Consider the following 17,023-nt stretch of genomic DNA (forward strand, 5'->3'; position numbering starts at 1 on the left):
CATTAATTCACCTATCTGGATAGAGCAGTGGCCTATTAAGCAAGATAAATTAAAACATCTAAAATCTCTTGTCCAGGACCAACTTAAAGTGGGACATATAGAACCTTCCCTGAGCCCATGGAACACTCTTGTATTCACTCTTGTACCTGAAAAGAAAAATAAGTGGCATTTACTACAGGACCTAAGAGCTCTTAATGCTATTATAGTCCCAATGGGACCCCTATAACCCTGTCTTCCCCAGCTGTTATTAATTCCAAGAGATTGACCTTTGATTGTAATTGATTTAAAGGATTTTTTTTTTTTTCACAATTCCTCTAGCAAAACAAGACTGGGAAAGATTTGTATTTTCTGTTCCCACTTATAATAATGCTTAGCTGGTTGACAGGTATCACTGGAAAGTCCTTCCGCAAGGGATGTTAAATAGTCCCACTACTTGACAATGTGTTCATCAAGCCCTACTCCCTTCTCAGCACTAGTTCCCATCCGCTATTATCTATCACTATATGGATGATGTATTATTAGCTCCTACTCAAGCAGAATTATCATTGTTTGCTCATGTACAAACATATACTGCCGTCCATTGGCTGCAAATTGCCCCAGACAAAATTCAGCTTACCCAGCCCTGGCACTATCTTGGTTATATACATTTTTTGCGACCCCCCAACAAATAGCAATCTCCTTGCCTTCTACCCTGACACTACATTCATTACAACAACTTTTGGGACATGTGAATTGGATACGTCCCACTTTAGGAATTACTAACCAACAAATACATCATCTTACTGATACATTAAAGGGTCACCCAGATCCATCTTCACCTCATTCACTAACATCTCTGGCATTATAGGAATTCCATGATATCGGAGGAAGCCCTTAATCATTGACCCAGACAAACCCATTCTTTCATTGCTCTTCAATACCCACTATCTCCAACTACTCTTCACACCTCACATGCTCCTTTGGAATGGCTATTTCTACCTCACTCTCCCTCCAAAACCTTTTCTCCCCTTCTAGATCTCTTTGCCCCTTTGATTAAGAGACGCTGTCTTACACGACAATTGCTTGGATTAGATCCACACACTATGTATCTCCCTATTCCTAAAAACTGCTTCAAAGCAACTTTACATAATTCCCTTGGCAATCAGCCCTTGCAAGTTATGTAGGTTCTCTTTCCTTCCATTACCCCTCTGACAAGCTTCTTTGCACTCTCTCCTTACTTCCTGTACAACTGCTTACAAAACTCTCCTCTACACATCTTCCCCGGCACCCAGTGTCATAGATGGCTCAGGACGATCATCTAAAGCAGGAATTGCATGGAAAGACAGTGATTGGAAATATTTATCCACCTCCGGTTTTCCCTCCACTCAACAAGCAGAATTAGGAGTGCTTATATTAGCTTTAAAAACATTTCCATACAAAAAGGGGGACACGTCGGGGCTGGGCCTAGAAGAAAGGATGATGAATGGATGGATGGAAAGAACATGAGCAGGTGAATGAAGGGTCAGGTGAAAACACCTGCCCAAAGCTGCTTGTTTGCTGTGCAAAGGTCAGCTGGAAACAGCTGACCTGTATGAAGTTGTTAAATTAACAAACGACCCTGACCCTTTGCACGTGTCCTTGGAAATAAATACGGGAAGGAACTTAGCTGAGGAGGCCATTTTCTCCTTTAGATTTTGGTCTTTCCCCTTCTTTCTAAACAATGTGTTTTGAGTAATTATTCATTCCTTTGCTAGCGGGCTCAGGAACGAAAAAGCAGCCGCAACAGTGCATGTTAGGTGAGTTGGTGAGGCCACATGGTCTCAGAGTTCGTGGGGCTGTATGTGAGCGTGCCCTGTGATGGGATGGTGGCCTGTCCATGGTGGGTTCCCACTTGGCACCCTGAGCTTCAGGGACAGGTTCTGGTCAGCCACAGCTCTGAACTGGAATAAGCAGGTAAATGATTCATCTTATTAACATTTCTTAAATGCATAGCTCACATTTATTTCAATGTTTAATACTAGAAGAGTTTGGGTCTTTAATTATAAGTGTGGTGATGTTTTCTGACCAGAAATATGCTGTAGGAGCTAAACTCTTGTTTATATCAATTAGCCTATGGTAAAATTGGCTTCCTTAACATTGTTTTGATTAAAGTTGGAGTGTTTCCCAGAACCTATCAACAACGTTCGGTGAAGATTAACTATAATGTGAACATTTTTCTGTGCCATGAAATACTTTCAATAGTGGTTCCTAATGATGGGTGATCAAGGGCACCATCCCTGGAGATGTCTTGTTCTATAAATCTGGGTGAGGCAGGTTTATGTGAATTTAAAAGATTTCCAGGCGATTTTGATGTGTTGCTACTTAAATAACATACCAGTGTTTCCATATAGATGTTCAGTTTCTGGGCTGTTCCACTGGTCAATTTTTCTGTCTGCCAATCCCACACATCTTAATTTCTGAAGTTTTATAAGTCTCTGTAGCTGGTAGGGAAAGTCTTATCTTTGGGCCTTTGCTCTTCCCTGTACATCTTAAAATGAGCTTGTCAATTTTCAAATAAAAACAGTATTGAGATTTTGATTTCTAATCTACGTAGCAACTTGGGAACAACTGACCACCTTTTTGTGGTATAGAGTCTTTATCCACATACATAATTTCTCTAATATTTGTCATTAATGTGTTTCATTCATTTTATATTTCTCCATATAGATCTTGTAAATATTTTCCCACTGATTTTTAATGCCATCTCTACCATGTGCTATGTTGTATGATTGGCTCTATCTCTGGGCTCTTTATTCTGTTTCCTTGATCTACTAGTCTTTTCCTACACCAAAACTGCCTTCAATTCTATAGCTCTAAAGTAACGGCTCAATGAGCCTTGTTACCTTATAGGGAAAGTTTTCCCCCCAACCCCAACTTTTGGACCCTGGTGTGCCCACCCCTGGTTTAAATGACCATGACGCATGTTTGAGCATAGGATCCAGAATGAAGTTTCTCAAGAAAGCATCAAAAATAAACTTCTCAGCCAATGTGTAGCTACAGAGCTTTAAATTTTTAGATTTGGCACACCACTTTATTCAAAAGTATTTATTTCCACAAATTGTTATCCAGTGACTATTACAAGCATTTTTCTATAAACAAAGGTGTAGTTTACAGATTTGTTCAAAATGGAAAAATATTTTCATCAGTAGTAATTCTTCTATAGGTTTGATTTACCCCTGAATATGATGTGAACTCTTTCAGAGAGACAGACCTTCATCTAAACATCGGTTGGTGGGAAAATGTTATATCCAAGTATGGATTATTCTGATACAGTGCCACTTTAGAAAATAACAATTTCATTTCTGATTGTTTTTCCTTAAATTTCTAATAAGGGGGATCAATCTGTATCTGATGGCCTCTATAATAAAACACCCCAGTCCTATGTTTTATTGTCATTGGCATTAACCTCTAATTTTCTGTACCCCCTAATTCTAATTATGGCACCAATGTATACAAAAGTGAATTATGGTTATTTGGCTCATGCAGCAAATGAATCTGAGAAATTGACCACAAATACTTTGTGAAGAAAAACTAGGGTCCTGCCCCATGCTGTCAAGTTTTAGTAACCAATTTAGTCATGTGGGCATTATACAAATGCTTCAATTTAGGATACCCTTGCTGCCCTTAATAGGGTCAAGTGTATGAAACAACTTACTTTACACAAAAGAAATGGATTCTCATTTGTTACTACAATCTTAATGCATTAAGGCTCTAAGTAAATATTTGATGAATTGATGGTATGAGTGTTCATTTTTTTCTAAATTTTCCAAGCTCCTAGTTTGTACAAGAGGCTTAAAATTTAGTACTGGAAAACCAAGAGAAGCAACTCCCACTGACATGCACCATGGAAAGGGAGAGAAAAAGGTCTACCTTTGGGTCTAATCTGCTTGCAGGGTGAGTCTTATAGGTACCAAAACTCTAACTGCAGCGATGATGGCACAGGGAGAATGCGTATAGGTCATATGCTTGTCAGTTTCAGCAACAATTCGTGTGTACATACACGTGACTACAGGTAAACAGGTCCCATATAATACTTAAAAAACAAACTCGTCTGTAAATATTTGATTCCTAAGTAACCTTTAAAATGCTTATGTTTTAAAAAACAGCTCATAACTCCACCATGTTACATTGAACATTAAAATTCTTCCCGCAACACTTAACTGCTGAAGGCACATAGTGAGAAACGTGTCAACTAAATTTTAAATATTAAGATATCTAAATGCAGAGTTTAAACCTTTGTGTTGAATTAGGTTATTTAAATAAAGTCATTAGTGATTTCATGATGTTAGAAAGTGAGCTGAACTTTTAAAAATGCAGAGAATAAAAATGCTAACAAAAGTTTATGAAAGTTTCCCTAAAGATGCTTCTTCTGGCCTCCAAGTATTAAGTAGAACTGATCTAAACATTAAGTAACCAATTATGTATTTTATTGTTAGTCATTTATAAATCAAGTAGAGTTCCAGTGAAATACCCTTACTCCCTATCTTTTGGAAGAGAACTATTAAATAATCTGCCATTTCTTAGGCTAAGTAGAGGACTATAAGGTTTATTCTAATTGTTGAGTTTTTATTCAGTGAGCCCTTGGCACCTAGTGAATAACCAGCGACAGCAGAGAGTAGCGACCCAAAGAGATGGACAGAATGGTGTGGTGTAAGATAAGGACAGTAAGCCATTGTAGTTGTGGAATCACTGCAGGTCAAAACTCCTTCAACATTCTAAAAAGGCATTTTTGGTTATCTTTAAGATTAAGGGTAGACTTACTGACAGACTCAGTTTCAAACTAAAGTGCATGAAGAAGCAAATTATACTTCATAAACCACCTTAAAGAGGTAGCCACAAACTTAATTGTGTCAGACTGGCCTTCCAAAGTCGGTGTGTGGGTTCAAGGGGTGGGTGTCATGGACATCGGTGATTGTGTAACTATAACAGAGAGAGGCACAGCTCTGTGCAGAGACTCAAGAGAAGCCAGAATGTTTAATGTGGACGTAGGGGGGATAATGCCCACAATGGCTGGTTTGGAAATGACTGGCAGCAGCCTTTACCCGGGCGTTGTGCTTTGTTCCGGCCTCAGCAGGTGAGGAAGCTGAGCTCTAAGGGCATGGTACAGGTTGCATAGGGCTTGAGGTGTGCTGCATGCCCAAGAGCCTTATTAGAGTAAAAGAAAGTTGACGGTGGAGTGTTCCACTTCCAATTCATGCAGAAATCATCTTTTTCACTGTAATATAGAGGCTGTTCTGTGATTTACAAACACCATCTGTTCCTATCATGGGAACAGCATGCTGTTATCAATAGGAAAAGGTAATAAAAAATGGGTAGAAAGACTATGTAAGGTTTTCTAATTGAATGCTTGCTTTTGAAGACTCCAAACAAAAAATTCTAAAGGCAGCAAACATCTAAGCCTGTTATCACTACTGAATACTTTTTTTAAATCTTTATTTCATAGCAGAGATACTTATTGTTTTGTGGTAAATTTCAAAAATGTTGGAAACAACCTGTAAAGGGAAAGTTGACCTAAACTATTTTATTCTTTCTTTAGGGGGAAAAAAAACCCCACAAACCTTTGTATAATAGTAATCACTGGTTTATTTTCAAAGGTTTTTCAAATGATCTTGTTCTCAAGCTGAAGTTTTCCTTTACTATTGTGGTTGTCTGGAAGAATATTTACTGATGTGATGCTCTTAGTGAGGTTAATGGCATTGACTTGTTTGGTTTTTAGATCCGGAAATAAAACGAGCTCTGTACTCTTGTCTAATATTTAGCTTATACAGATTTTTGTGAAAGTTTTGTTGGACTTGGTAAGTGTATGGATTAGCATCAGAAACAAGTACTTTTGTGTTTTGCTCACCTTTTGAAATTTGGGACAGCAGCATTTTTAGCATAGCTCTTCCAGAAACCTAAGACAACACAAAAGGGTTTGTGCACATCAGGGACTGCGACTTCTAATTTTGCTTCAGAAACCAATACTCAAAATGTTTGGTCGAGAATTCAATTATAACCATTGTCTGGGTATCACCAGCCATTGTGAGAAGTTTCCTAAAAGTTTTTTTTTTTTTTTTTTTTAATCATCACACCACAAATTCTTCCACAAGTTTGTCAACCTGGGGAAATGTCAGTATATGCTATTATTGTGGTTATTACTACCATTATTTGTTAAAAGTCCTGTGAAGGCAATTTATGTGACTTATACATTTTTTAATATTTTAACTTGGACATTCTCTAGTTATATGCAAAGATCAAAACTAGGCAGCTTCCCTTTTATAGAACTGGCACCTTTTATATGCTCATGGAGACTGCTGGGTGGCTGTGAATTATGATGTGTATTTGTTAGATTGAAATCAGACTTAAAAAAAAAACTTCCATATTTCAAGTGCTTTTATTCTGAGCAGTAGATACAAAAAAATATTGAGATGGATCTTATCCTGTATAGTTCAGTACTCTCCACAGGTTCTCAGTCTCTGATTTGATCTACCTTTACCAGATTTAACTGATGCTTGACTTCACTTCATTGTATATGCTTCCTTCTTGCTATCACTGGGTACAGGAAGCTAACAGTAGAAATGTGCATCTTTAGACTTCATTGAGGAACTCCAGATTGAGACAGGCTGGGATGTGGATTGAGTCCATGGTCAGAGAAGATGGATTAAAGGGAAACAAAACAGGAAACATGTGCTTGGAGTCTAATAGCAGTTGCTGAGGGTCATTCCGCTCTTGTAGTTGTGCCTATGGGGAAGAACAAGACCGAGTCTTAGTACACCTAAAATTGGCATATATCATGGAAAGATTTCTAAGATAATTATGTAAGAGTTTAAGACCAGGAGAATGTGGTCGCCCTATCCCTGAGGTATTTAGTAGGTAGGGAAGCCCTTGTTTAGGCTTGTTGGAGACCAGGTGACTGTAAGCACTCTTCCAATTCTTTAAAAAATTTTCCATCTGAAAGAATATAAAAATATATCTCCGGTACAAATCATGGGGAGAGGCATGGTAGTGAAGTGGTTAAAGGAAGAGGTTGTAGAGGTAGAGAGAGCTTGAGCTCTAATCCTGGCACCATGCTGGGCAAATTCCTGAATCTTTCTGTAACAGTTTCCTCATCTGTTGAATGGAATGGGGAAGAGTAACATCACATAAAATGGCAGAGGGTTGGTCCCTCCACTGAAGCAACCATTGAGCTGGAAAGAGTGCTTGAGGAAGGGACAGGCCAGTGATCTTTGCTAAGAGAGCAGTGTGTGTGGACCAGCTACCATGCCGCATTCTTCAGCACCCCCTGCAGCTATGGGGACAGCAGCCCATCTTCCTAGAACAGTTGGCTGGTGCCAGGCAGGCAGTGGACCTTGTCTTCCAAAAATTTGGTTGATCGGGCGGGTCCCAGCACAGATGCCTGGCTTTGGGTTAGGTAGGCATCTCCAGGGATACAGTGGCTTCCCCCGATGGCATCAAGTGGAAGATTTAAAGGAAATCTCTCCCCTTTCCCTCTACCTGAAGCCAGACATTAAGTACAATAACTGAAATGAAAAATTCACTAAAGGAGTTCAATAGTAGACTTGAGCAGGAAGAAAGGCTCAGTGAACGTGAAGGTAAAGCTATTGAAATAACCCCTTCTGAGGGGGGTTATTTCATGAATAAAAATGAACAGAACCTGAGGGGGACATATGGGACAGCAAGGGTACTAACATACGTATCATAGGAGTACCAGAGAGAAAAGGGGGAGCAAAATATTTGAAGAAATGCCTGAAAACTCCCCATATCTGATGAAAAACATGTATATCCACATCCAGGAAGCCCAACAAACTCTAAGCAGGACTGTGTTCTTTTACTCTATTAGAGATTCACACTGAGACACATTATAATAAAATTGTCAAAACCCTACGGGGAGAGAACCTTGAAAACAGCAAGAGAAAAGTGACTTGTCACATATAGTCACAATACATAAACATGGGATGTCTTTCCATTTCTTTAGAAATCGGCTTGAGCGCAGGATTGTGGGTTGGTTCCACAGTGGCAGGGGAAACTAGACTCGTCCACATTTTCTTCAGTTACCAAGATAACAAAGGAAAGCACTGCTTAAATTTCTAGGTGTCAATCACAACGCACCCATGTGTTTGGCATCTTGAAAGATGAGTGAAAATTTTAAAGTAATTTAAACAGTTAGGGAGGAACAGGCAACGAGCCTCACTATTCAAGATATCTGATGATGGCTCTGGTGTGAGCTGGCAGAAGGATCTCTCTGGGATCCTTGATAGCTCCCATTCAGCCCTCTCTGGGCTTCGCTGCATTCATTATTACAAACCTATCACACAGCATATGAAAATGTACATTAAATAAGAACTTGCAGGAGGTTCTGGAAAAAATCATTTTAATAGCACTTAAGATCCTTTCATTTCTCTACATGACTCAGATTTAGCAGTAGGCTCTACTATCTAAGGGTTTGAAGAAATTCTAAAGGATTAAGGAGAATATAAAAATGGGACAATAAAAAAATGGCTGCTTGGTGGGTATAATGAGCATTGCTTCAGCAATGTATGTATCAAAAGACTTCACCAGAATGCAACATAGCAAAACTGCACTTGTACCCTATGAATATATACAAATAAAAAATGGGAAAAATAAATTGCTATATTGTAATTCAGCAAAATGTGTGATACATTTAATCAATTAAAATGCACAAGGAAGTTGTTTCACAGAAATCCTCTTGTGAATCCTTTAGTGAATGTAACAGCTCCCTCAAGCTCATACTTTGCCCATAGTGCCCAAGAAACAGTGTGCCTTAACAAGTAACGCGTATTTATCATACATGCGAGTTCAAGTGTAGGAGGGTGGGATGGATAGTTCACTGTTTCCTCTGAGCACTGTATAGAGGGGAACAAATACCTGGCAAAAAGTTTTTTATATAATTGCTAGACATTGAAATTTATTACTGAGAAAGAATCTGTACGTATTTTCAGAGAATATCTGACCCTTAACCTCCATTAACATTTTTCCTTTGTCCTTAATTCACTAAACCTGCCGTCTAACTGGGCATGTATCTTTTTACCTGAATTCTCTTCTTGCAAACAGCGCTGTTGCCAATCTATGAACAGTTACAGTTCTCCCTCTGATGTGTGTCTCAGATATTCAAAACCAAATAAAATTCTGTAAACTTGGACTTTTGTCTGCGTAAATTATGAAACCCTCCATAAAAATCCAGAGTGGGGCCAGTGTCAGATAGATCTCAGGGGCTTCTCTTCTGTCATCAAACTCTTCCCTTTCAGCAGCTGACTGTGTATATCCTAACTGGATCCTTCCCATCAGTGACACCCCCAGGCCCCATTAATAGATCCTGATTGGCAAATCTGCCTGCTCCTCTGTGGCCTGTGTTTTTAACAACCCACTGCCCTTGAGAGAACCACCTTCAGTCCGACTCGGCATCCATTCTGGACCTTCCACCCCGTTCTCTACTTAGACACAAGGCTAAAGTGCGTTTATTCTCTGCCATCTCTCTTTTCAGACCCTCTTTGTAAATCTTTAGATCTCTACATTGAAACACTGTAAGGACTTCTGGATAAAATCCCAAAGGGAACAACTTCTTACACAAAGGCCCCATGATTTCTCAACGTTCCTCAGTGTCTTTCACAAACCTCCGTTTGGTTGGTTCCCTTTTCCTGATTTCTCCTCTGATCACTTCCCCCTCCTGCCTTTTTCGTCCTTGTTTCCTGTTGGCATCACTCCGCTGGCTAAAGAGTTGTTTAGAAGTTTGAGAGAGTGCTCTACCTCCCCGCAAGGTGTCGTATACGTGTGTGTAAGCCTGGGAGAAACGTGCCCTGTTCCGAGTCATTGCAGTGTGATCATCATTTCGATGCTGTCAGGGACAGTTACATGTAAAGGTCACTCAGCCAAAATCACCTTGGGCTCAAGCATGAGGAAGCTCGTCTTTAAGTAGAAAAATCCCATCATTTTAAGAAAAGGCAGTCATTTCCCTAATATGTTTTTTTCCAAGGGTATTCCTAAGGACAAATACTTTAAATCTTAGAGACAATATTTAAGAGCTCAAATTGTCGTCTTAAAAGAACATTTCTTAGTGCCATTTGTGGGTAGGGTTGATATTCTACTGTGTTAATTCCATTTGGTGCTACAGTTCAGTAACATGCCAGTGGCAAATGGAACAATACCTAGACTGTGTCTGTAATCTGAGAGGCAGAGATTATAAAAGTTGAGTTTTTAATAAGTTATTCCTGGGGTGATATGATTCATATTTACCTAAACAGAAAGCCTAGAAATGTAAGGTCTTCTAACATATAATGTAACCAGTATATGTTAATAAAGAGAAGGTTAAAACCTATATTTTCAATTGCTATTATAGTTTTAGACTAGGACTTTATAAAATTAATATTTTAAAACTCACCTGGATTGTTCGTATAAAGGCCACTGTTACCCGTTCTTCAAATTCATTCAAAGGAGTATAAAGGTTTAAAATTTTGACAATCTGTTGGAATAAAAACAAAATGTAGCACAGAGCTAAATGAATGTAAGACAACCTTTGAATTTTAAAGAATATATGACACCTGGTACAAGAGTATCATCCTCTTATGGAGCTGGACTGACATTTGCACTGGGAGTCCCCACCCAGCAACCTGGAGCCCTTAGCTTTGCCTGGGGGACCTGAGCCCTTTAACCACAACCATGTCTCCAACATACCCACCTGCCTCTCCCCGGATGCTTGATGTGTATGTACAGATAACGAGGAGTTTAGAAAACTGGAGCCCTGAAATCCTTAGCCTTTTATCTACAGGGTGTCTCAAAAGTTGCCATACATAGGGAAAATGGGAAACTAGCTAACTGTACCTTTACTTACAAAATACTCATTACAAAATCTTTCCTTTGTATGGAGACTTTTGGGATACCCTGTATTAGTACTACTTTTAAAGGCTTCTTCCAAAGTACAGGGGATCTTACGTTAGCTGAGAAAGGTCTTGTTTAACAATACCTATCTACACCTACCAACCCCCCCCCAAAAAAAAACATTTACAAATGAAATTTTCTTATTTGAACAGGAGCTAATCTTTTATCTGCCTACCAATAGTTTGGGGGAAGTAGCCTGCCCACATGCAATGCCAGCTGCATTCTAGAAGTAAATTTATGAAAGTAAAATGTATTTTCAAGAGGAGGACAGGAGGGGAAGAAGTTTGAAGACTTTCAGTAGATTTATAGAAGGGAGTTTTCTTACCAATTTCACTCAACCTTTTAGTAGTTAGTGGAGGAGGTAGGGAAAGGTATGTTTACTTTTGCTATACTGAGTTTGGATTTTGTTTTTAGGTGGTCAGGAAGATGCAGCATTTGATTTGGAAAAGACTTGTCAAATTTCCTTGTGCTGGTCTCTAGCCCATCTCCAAATAGGCACATTCATGATGGAAGGCAAGGTCTCCCTGCATGTGGACAGGATTTACCTTTCCATAGGCTGGAATATATCTGCAACTGAGATGGTTTAAGTTTTGGAGGGAAAAGGAAAGTAACATTTAGCTGCCTGTAGGTTCTTAATGACTTCATTTGAAGCAATGTAAATGGAGTGTGAGGAGAAATGTGACCATATTGATATTATAGTTGTCAAGAAAGCTTTTTTTTTATGATTATAAAGAAAGCAAATGCCAATTTCTGAAAATTTTTAAGTTTCTAAGTAAGAAACATTTCAGAATTCATTGTGTTTTAAAAGACTTATTAATGTTTCGTGGGTTCACTACCTTATTTTACTCATGAGCAAGAGGGATTAGAGAATTACTAGAAAACAGTATGTGTGTCATCTTGTTTTATAGACCACAGTGGTCTTTGCCTCACCTGGGAAAATCCCATCAGCTGCCAACTTCAGACTTGGGTCATTAGGGATAGATAAAGGCTGGGAGTGCAACACTCAAAACAGAACCACTGGCAAGAACAGATTTGAAATGGCAGCCGGGCTTGCTCAGGGAACCACGGTTGACAGAGGTGTAGAATGACCGTACCTGCTGGGTGCTGAGGGAGGTACATAGGGAACAGATGGCCTCTGCGTCCTCTTGGGTTTTCTTCTTTAATTGCAGGAGTTGGGCTGCTTGGATCAGAGGTTCCATGGTCTGAACTGCTCCACTCTGGTGAAGGTTTCTTCCCCGGAGCCACTCCTCAAGTTGACTTATGTTGTACCTTAGCCACGTATAAAGAGTGAACTGTGTTAGGCTAGTCCTTCTAATACATCAGGATGAGGACACCTGTTTTACAGGCTAGTTGCAACTAGTCTCATCATTCTCCTCACCTTAATTACCTCACATGGTTAAAAGCTAGACAAGTGCCTGGTACTATTTGTTGAATAAAGAATGAATAAATGGGTGCTTAAAATCAAGCAAAGATGAAATACCTGAAGTGTCTACATAAGTTAACGGGAAAAAGAGGCATTAAATATGTTGAAGTAAAATTTATATTTAACATTTTGCAAACATATTTATGCTTCTGTGGAGCTTTCATGCCTCTTAACTCATTGATTGTTTTGACCAATCCACATGGTATTTACAGTCTTTAAGCTTTGAACTAATTTGTTTACCAAGTCACCATCTCAGTGTTCGATGGGTTTCACCAACAAATAAAAAGGTGATGGATTTGAGTCATGGACTGTCAGATGTGGATTTCATTTTTAGAAACGACTGTCTTTTGTTCTGATTCTAGCTACTGTCGAGCAGGGGCCCACTCTATCCATGTTGTTGGAGGGAGGCACGTCTTCCTCACCTGAGCTGCATGCCTGTGCTCCAAGAGCAGACATCCTTCCGCAGAAGCAGGTTGTTAAGAGTCACTGTGTTGATCATGTAGAAAAGCTGTTTGAACACCTGCATGATGATCTCAGGGTCCAGGCCCTGGTCACACAGGACTGTATGAAAGGAATTCATCTGGCGGACGATGGCTTCCAGGCAGTACGAGTTCTCCCCATCCACCATGCTGGAGGAGCGCTTCCGGTAGCCCGTCGGCTTCACTCCAGAGAGACCCTGAATGCTCTCATTTTCCAACATGGCAGACACTGGAAGACAAGCATGATTAGAGAAGCTTGCATGTTTCCCAGCAACAAGATCAAGGCTTTAGCAATGATACCAACTGGAGGTGTACAATGCTCAGGAACTTAAAACTTTTGGCAAAGAATTTCTAATGTGTTGGTCTCTATATGGAATAAAATAGCTGTAGTCCACATTTTCACTTAAATTTATTGGTGATGAGACAAAGATAATGGGCATGTACCAGTTTGATTCTGCATGGCCTGTGCCGAGAGTCGAGAGTTTGGAATTGAGCAACTTGGGTATATAGTTCCAGCCCATCCACTATGTAAATTTAGTCAGGTTCAAGTAAATATTGGCAGCACCTAACTGTGTGCCAGGTGTTCAGTATCTTTTAATCTTCCACCAACACTGAGGTACTACCCATCTTACCGATAAGGAATTGAGGCATACAGAGGTTAAATAATTTGCCTAGCTTCATACTGCTAGGAAGTGGCAGGGTTAGGATTTGAACCTGGGTTTAGTCTAACTCCAGAACTGGTGCTATTTTAACTGTCACATTGTTCTGAGTTAGGAAGTATCTCTAACTTGGTAAATCAGTTCTCGCCCCCATCTGGTACCTTATACGATTGCCAGACAGGAAGAAGGAGTTGGAACAAACCTATCCCCATAGTATTTATTTCTGGATTGGTCATGCTTGCAATTCACTCATAACCTCCCTGTGTAGTAAGAACCTGGAGAAAGCAATACACACAGGGCCAAGTGTAGAGGACACCTTTGTCTGGGAAAGTTTCCTTGTTGCTTCTCTCAAGAATATGTCTGTGACCTTGCATGCAAGTCCAGAGCGTCCTCTCTCTGCAAACAGGAGGGGCTAGGGAATTGAGACGCAAACATCTGTTTGCTGGAGACGAAACAACAAGGAACTGGGACGTGTTGAGTCGGGACGGTGTGGGAGCAAAGAACTTGCAGTAGGACAGTTGCCAAACAACCTGTATTATAAATAAACAGCTTCAGCGAAAGCTTTTCGCTGCAGCCTCATACTGTCTTGTGGTGTCTGTGTCTTTTTGTACGGGCTGCAGCCACGTGTCTGCGTCTTTATGTCTCTGTGTTCATTCCTCGGTCTGAAGTCGGGCCGCGTCACCAAGTACAATTTCCTCCCCAGCCTTTGTGGAGCACAGTGAGTAAGTAATGCATATACACATTATTTGTCTAACTTAAAAGGCAGCTGTTCTTATTTCTCTATGCTGATTCCACGTTCAGTGCCCAAGTACACTTTGTACAAAGTGTTCAATAAATATTTATTGCATAGTGCTTACTGCTATGTTCTTTCACATGAACACGATGTTTTTCATGAATAAAGTACATAATGGCTTTGCATTTATGCCTTTTGAGTTAATATTACCTATTAAAATTTGGGGAAAATAATACAATGTAATACAGAAAGAAACAAAGGGAAAGTCATCTATATTCTCACTACCCTTGTTTCATGTATTTTTATGGGATCATGTTGAAAATTTCCAAGCTTTCTTCTTAAGCATGATGTGTACACCTCCTCAGGTGCCTTCGTTGGGAAGGTCCTGGGTTTCTGGAGGCCCTGGATTATATATTTGGTTCCCTACAGACAGGGGGTGCTTATCACATCTTCTCATTTCAGACCCCATGATGAATAATGGGGATCTCCCATTGCCAGCTTACCTATCATAGGCTGCAACACGCCCTCCGCAATTTTAATGAGCTGCTGGTAGATCTGAATGGAAAGGTCACTCAGCACCTGGCGGTATTCAGTGAGGTCAAAGTTCTTCAGACAGTGTTCATTCTGCTTCGCAGTATTCTGAGTCATGAAGCCCTGCAGGGGGAGAGGGGTGCACCGCTGAGGTTCTGTGGTCCGCTGGGCTCAGCACAGCGTCTGGGGCTCTGGTCATGCCTTCTCTGTATGATGTTTATAAAACCCTGACAGTTCTTTGAGGCCTCACTGATGACCCTTGAACTTGAAGGTAATGCAAAAACTCAACATGATAGAGAAATCAGAACTGTGTAAGTAAAAAGGCCTAAATCAGTTAGTCCAAATCCCTGAGGTGAAGTGATTTCCCTAAGGTAGCAAAACTCAGATTGGTACCAGGTCCAGAGAAAAAGGGGTTCATGCTTTCTGACTCTGTCCAGTGCTCTCTCCAATATACCAGGTCACTCTAAGTTGTTATACATAGTCCCGAAAGGAGTATGGCCATGGACTGGATTGTATGTTTGCATAACAAATTTTATACAGATCCTATCACTGGGTGTCAGAACTAATAGGTGAGCTGAAATGATTCCATAGCTATGGCACTGTGTCCTCTTAACTTTCTATATAAACAAGATGAAACAACACGTAAGGTAAAAGAATTGCTGTGCTCGCTCTAGCAGCACATATGCTAAAATTGGAACGACAGAGAGATTAGCATGGCCTCTGCAGGGTTAATACAAATTTGTGACGCATTCCATATTTTGCTCCAGTCCTGGGAAGGTTGTTTCACTACTTGCTGACTAGTGCTAATGAAACAATGTGAGAAAAAGCAAAACAGGTGGGCAATATTGAAATTGTGATTTTCACTAAAAAAATATTAAAAATTGCTAATTGTCAAAAGGATTCATGTGTCTAATGCCCTTTTTATTCAGGCCAAGGAAAACCAACAGCAGCTAAAAAGATCAGTGCTCTCAAAGGGATGATGAACCCCAGCAAAGCCTCTTGTACTGTGTCAAATAACAAAGCCATCTTTAATGAAAACAAAAGCAGGCAGAAGAGGGAATAATTGTAATCCCCAAGACAAACTCATTCATTCATTCTTCCTTTTAGATTACACAGATCCGATTGTGCTGTGGTTCAAGTGTTGTCCCCGAGAATATAAGCATGTGTAACGACAGCCTGACATAACGGAGTCCTTGGTCCTGCGCTAGCCTCACCGAACATTCCCTTTAGAATATATATAACATTGGGTAAAGTGAGGAACCTCAATAAAACATTCAATGTAGTTCTAAGTTGAAAGTAAATGCTTCTATATGATAGTGTGGTTATGTAACAGAAGGCATCCGAAGGTTTGAAATGAATGCCACTTCAACCTTTAGCACATCCCCCTTTTCATAATAAAAAAGCAGGAAATCAAATAAAGTTCTCATTGTTATGAGAGAGACGGAGCCCAGGCACATTCCAAAGAAGGTAAGACAGCTGGCCATGGCACATCCTCTTATTATCCCAGAGAGAAGAGTCTGCCAGAATTTGTTCTGGCACAAAAGACGGAATAAGGCTTTAAAACTTGTTACGCTAGTTTGGTGTACACTGCATCTGGGCCTTGGGAAGGGTGGATAGTGAGGCATGTGGGAGGAAGGGGAGCAAGGACAGTCGGGGAGGCCTGCGGGGATCTGGGCGCGGGCAGGTCTGGAGAAACTGGAGCGAAAACATGCCACGTGTTACTAGGTCACGGGGCAGACTGCAAAGCACGGGAGTTCTTTCAGGGACCAAAGTCCGGGATGGTGAGTTCTAGATATAGATGGGCCCTAAAGGTCCACAGTGCAACCTGAAATGATGGGGTCAGTTTGCACAACTGTAGTTCTGAGTGTGGCGTGCCTCTTTTCTCGTGGCCGTCTTTGTCTACATTGATGTGGACGAACTAATCAGTTGGCTTAGGAGATAGTCTGACGCACCAGGCAACTGGGCTTTCTTCCAGCACTCACTGCGATGGGGCTCTTCTAGGGCTGCTTCAGAAATCTAAGGACTGCTGGGCGCGGTGGCTCACACCTATAATCCTAGCACTCTGGGAGGCCGAGGCAGGAGGATTGCTTGAGCTCAGGAGTTCAAGACCAGCCTGAGCAAGAGTGAGACCCCGTCTCTACTATAAATGGAAAGAAATTAGCCAAACAACTAAAAATAGAAAAAACTAGCCAGGCATGGTGGCGCATGCCTGCAGTCCCAGCTACTTGAGAGGCTGAGGCAGAAGGATCGCTTGAGCCCAGGAGTTTGAGGTTGCTGTGAGCAAGGCTGACACCACGGCACTCTAGCC

The 17,023-nt window shown here is 40.6% G+C and overlaps 1 protein-coding gene across 1 annotated transcript in view; it reads right to left on the reverse strand.

Moving 5' to 3' along the window:
* Positions 1-6,372: 6,372 nt before the first annotated feature.
* Positions 6,373-17,023, reverse strand: part of MYO5B (myosin VB) — a 160,101-nt gene continuing 149,450 nt past the window's right edge. The window contains exons 34-37 of the mRNA XM_012647361.1: positions 12,736-13,021; positions 11,985-12,159; positions 10,394-10,474; positions 6,373-6,738 (exon numbers count right to left, since the gene is read on the reverse strand). Of these exons, the coding sequence (XP_012502815.1) occupies positions 6,586-6,738; positions 10,394-10,474; positions 11,985-12,159; positions 12,736-13,021 (695 nt within the window). The 3' untranslated portion in view covers positions 6,373-6,585. The remainder of the gene's footprint in view (positions 6,739-10,393; positions 10,475-11,984; positions 12,160-12,735; positions 13,022-17,023) is intronic.

The sequence above is a fragment of the Propithecus coquereli genome, unplaced genomic scaffold (assembly GCF_000956105.1).
Source record: "Propithecus coquereli isolate 6110/MARCELLA unplaced genomic scaffold, Pcoq_1.0 Scaffold1073, whole genome shotgun sequence".
In the NCBI taxonomy this organism is placed as follows: domain Eukaryota; kingdom Metazoa; phylum Chordata; class Mammalia; order Primates; family Indriidae; genus Propithecus; species Propithecus coquereli.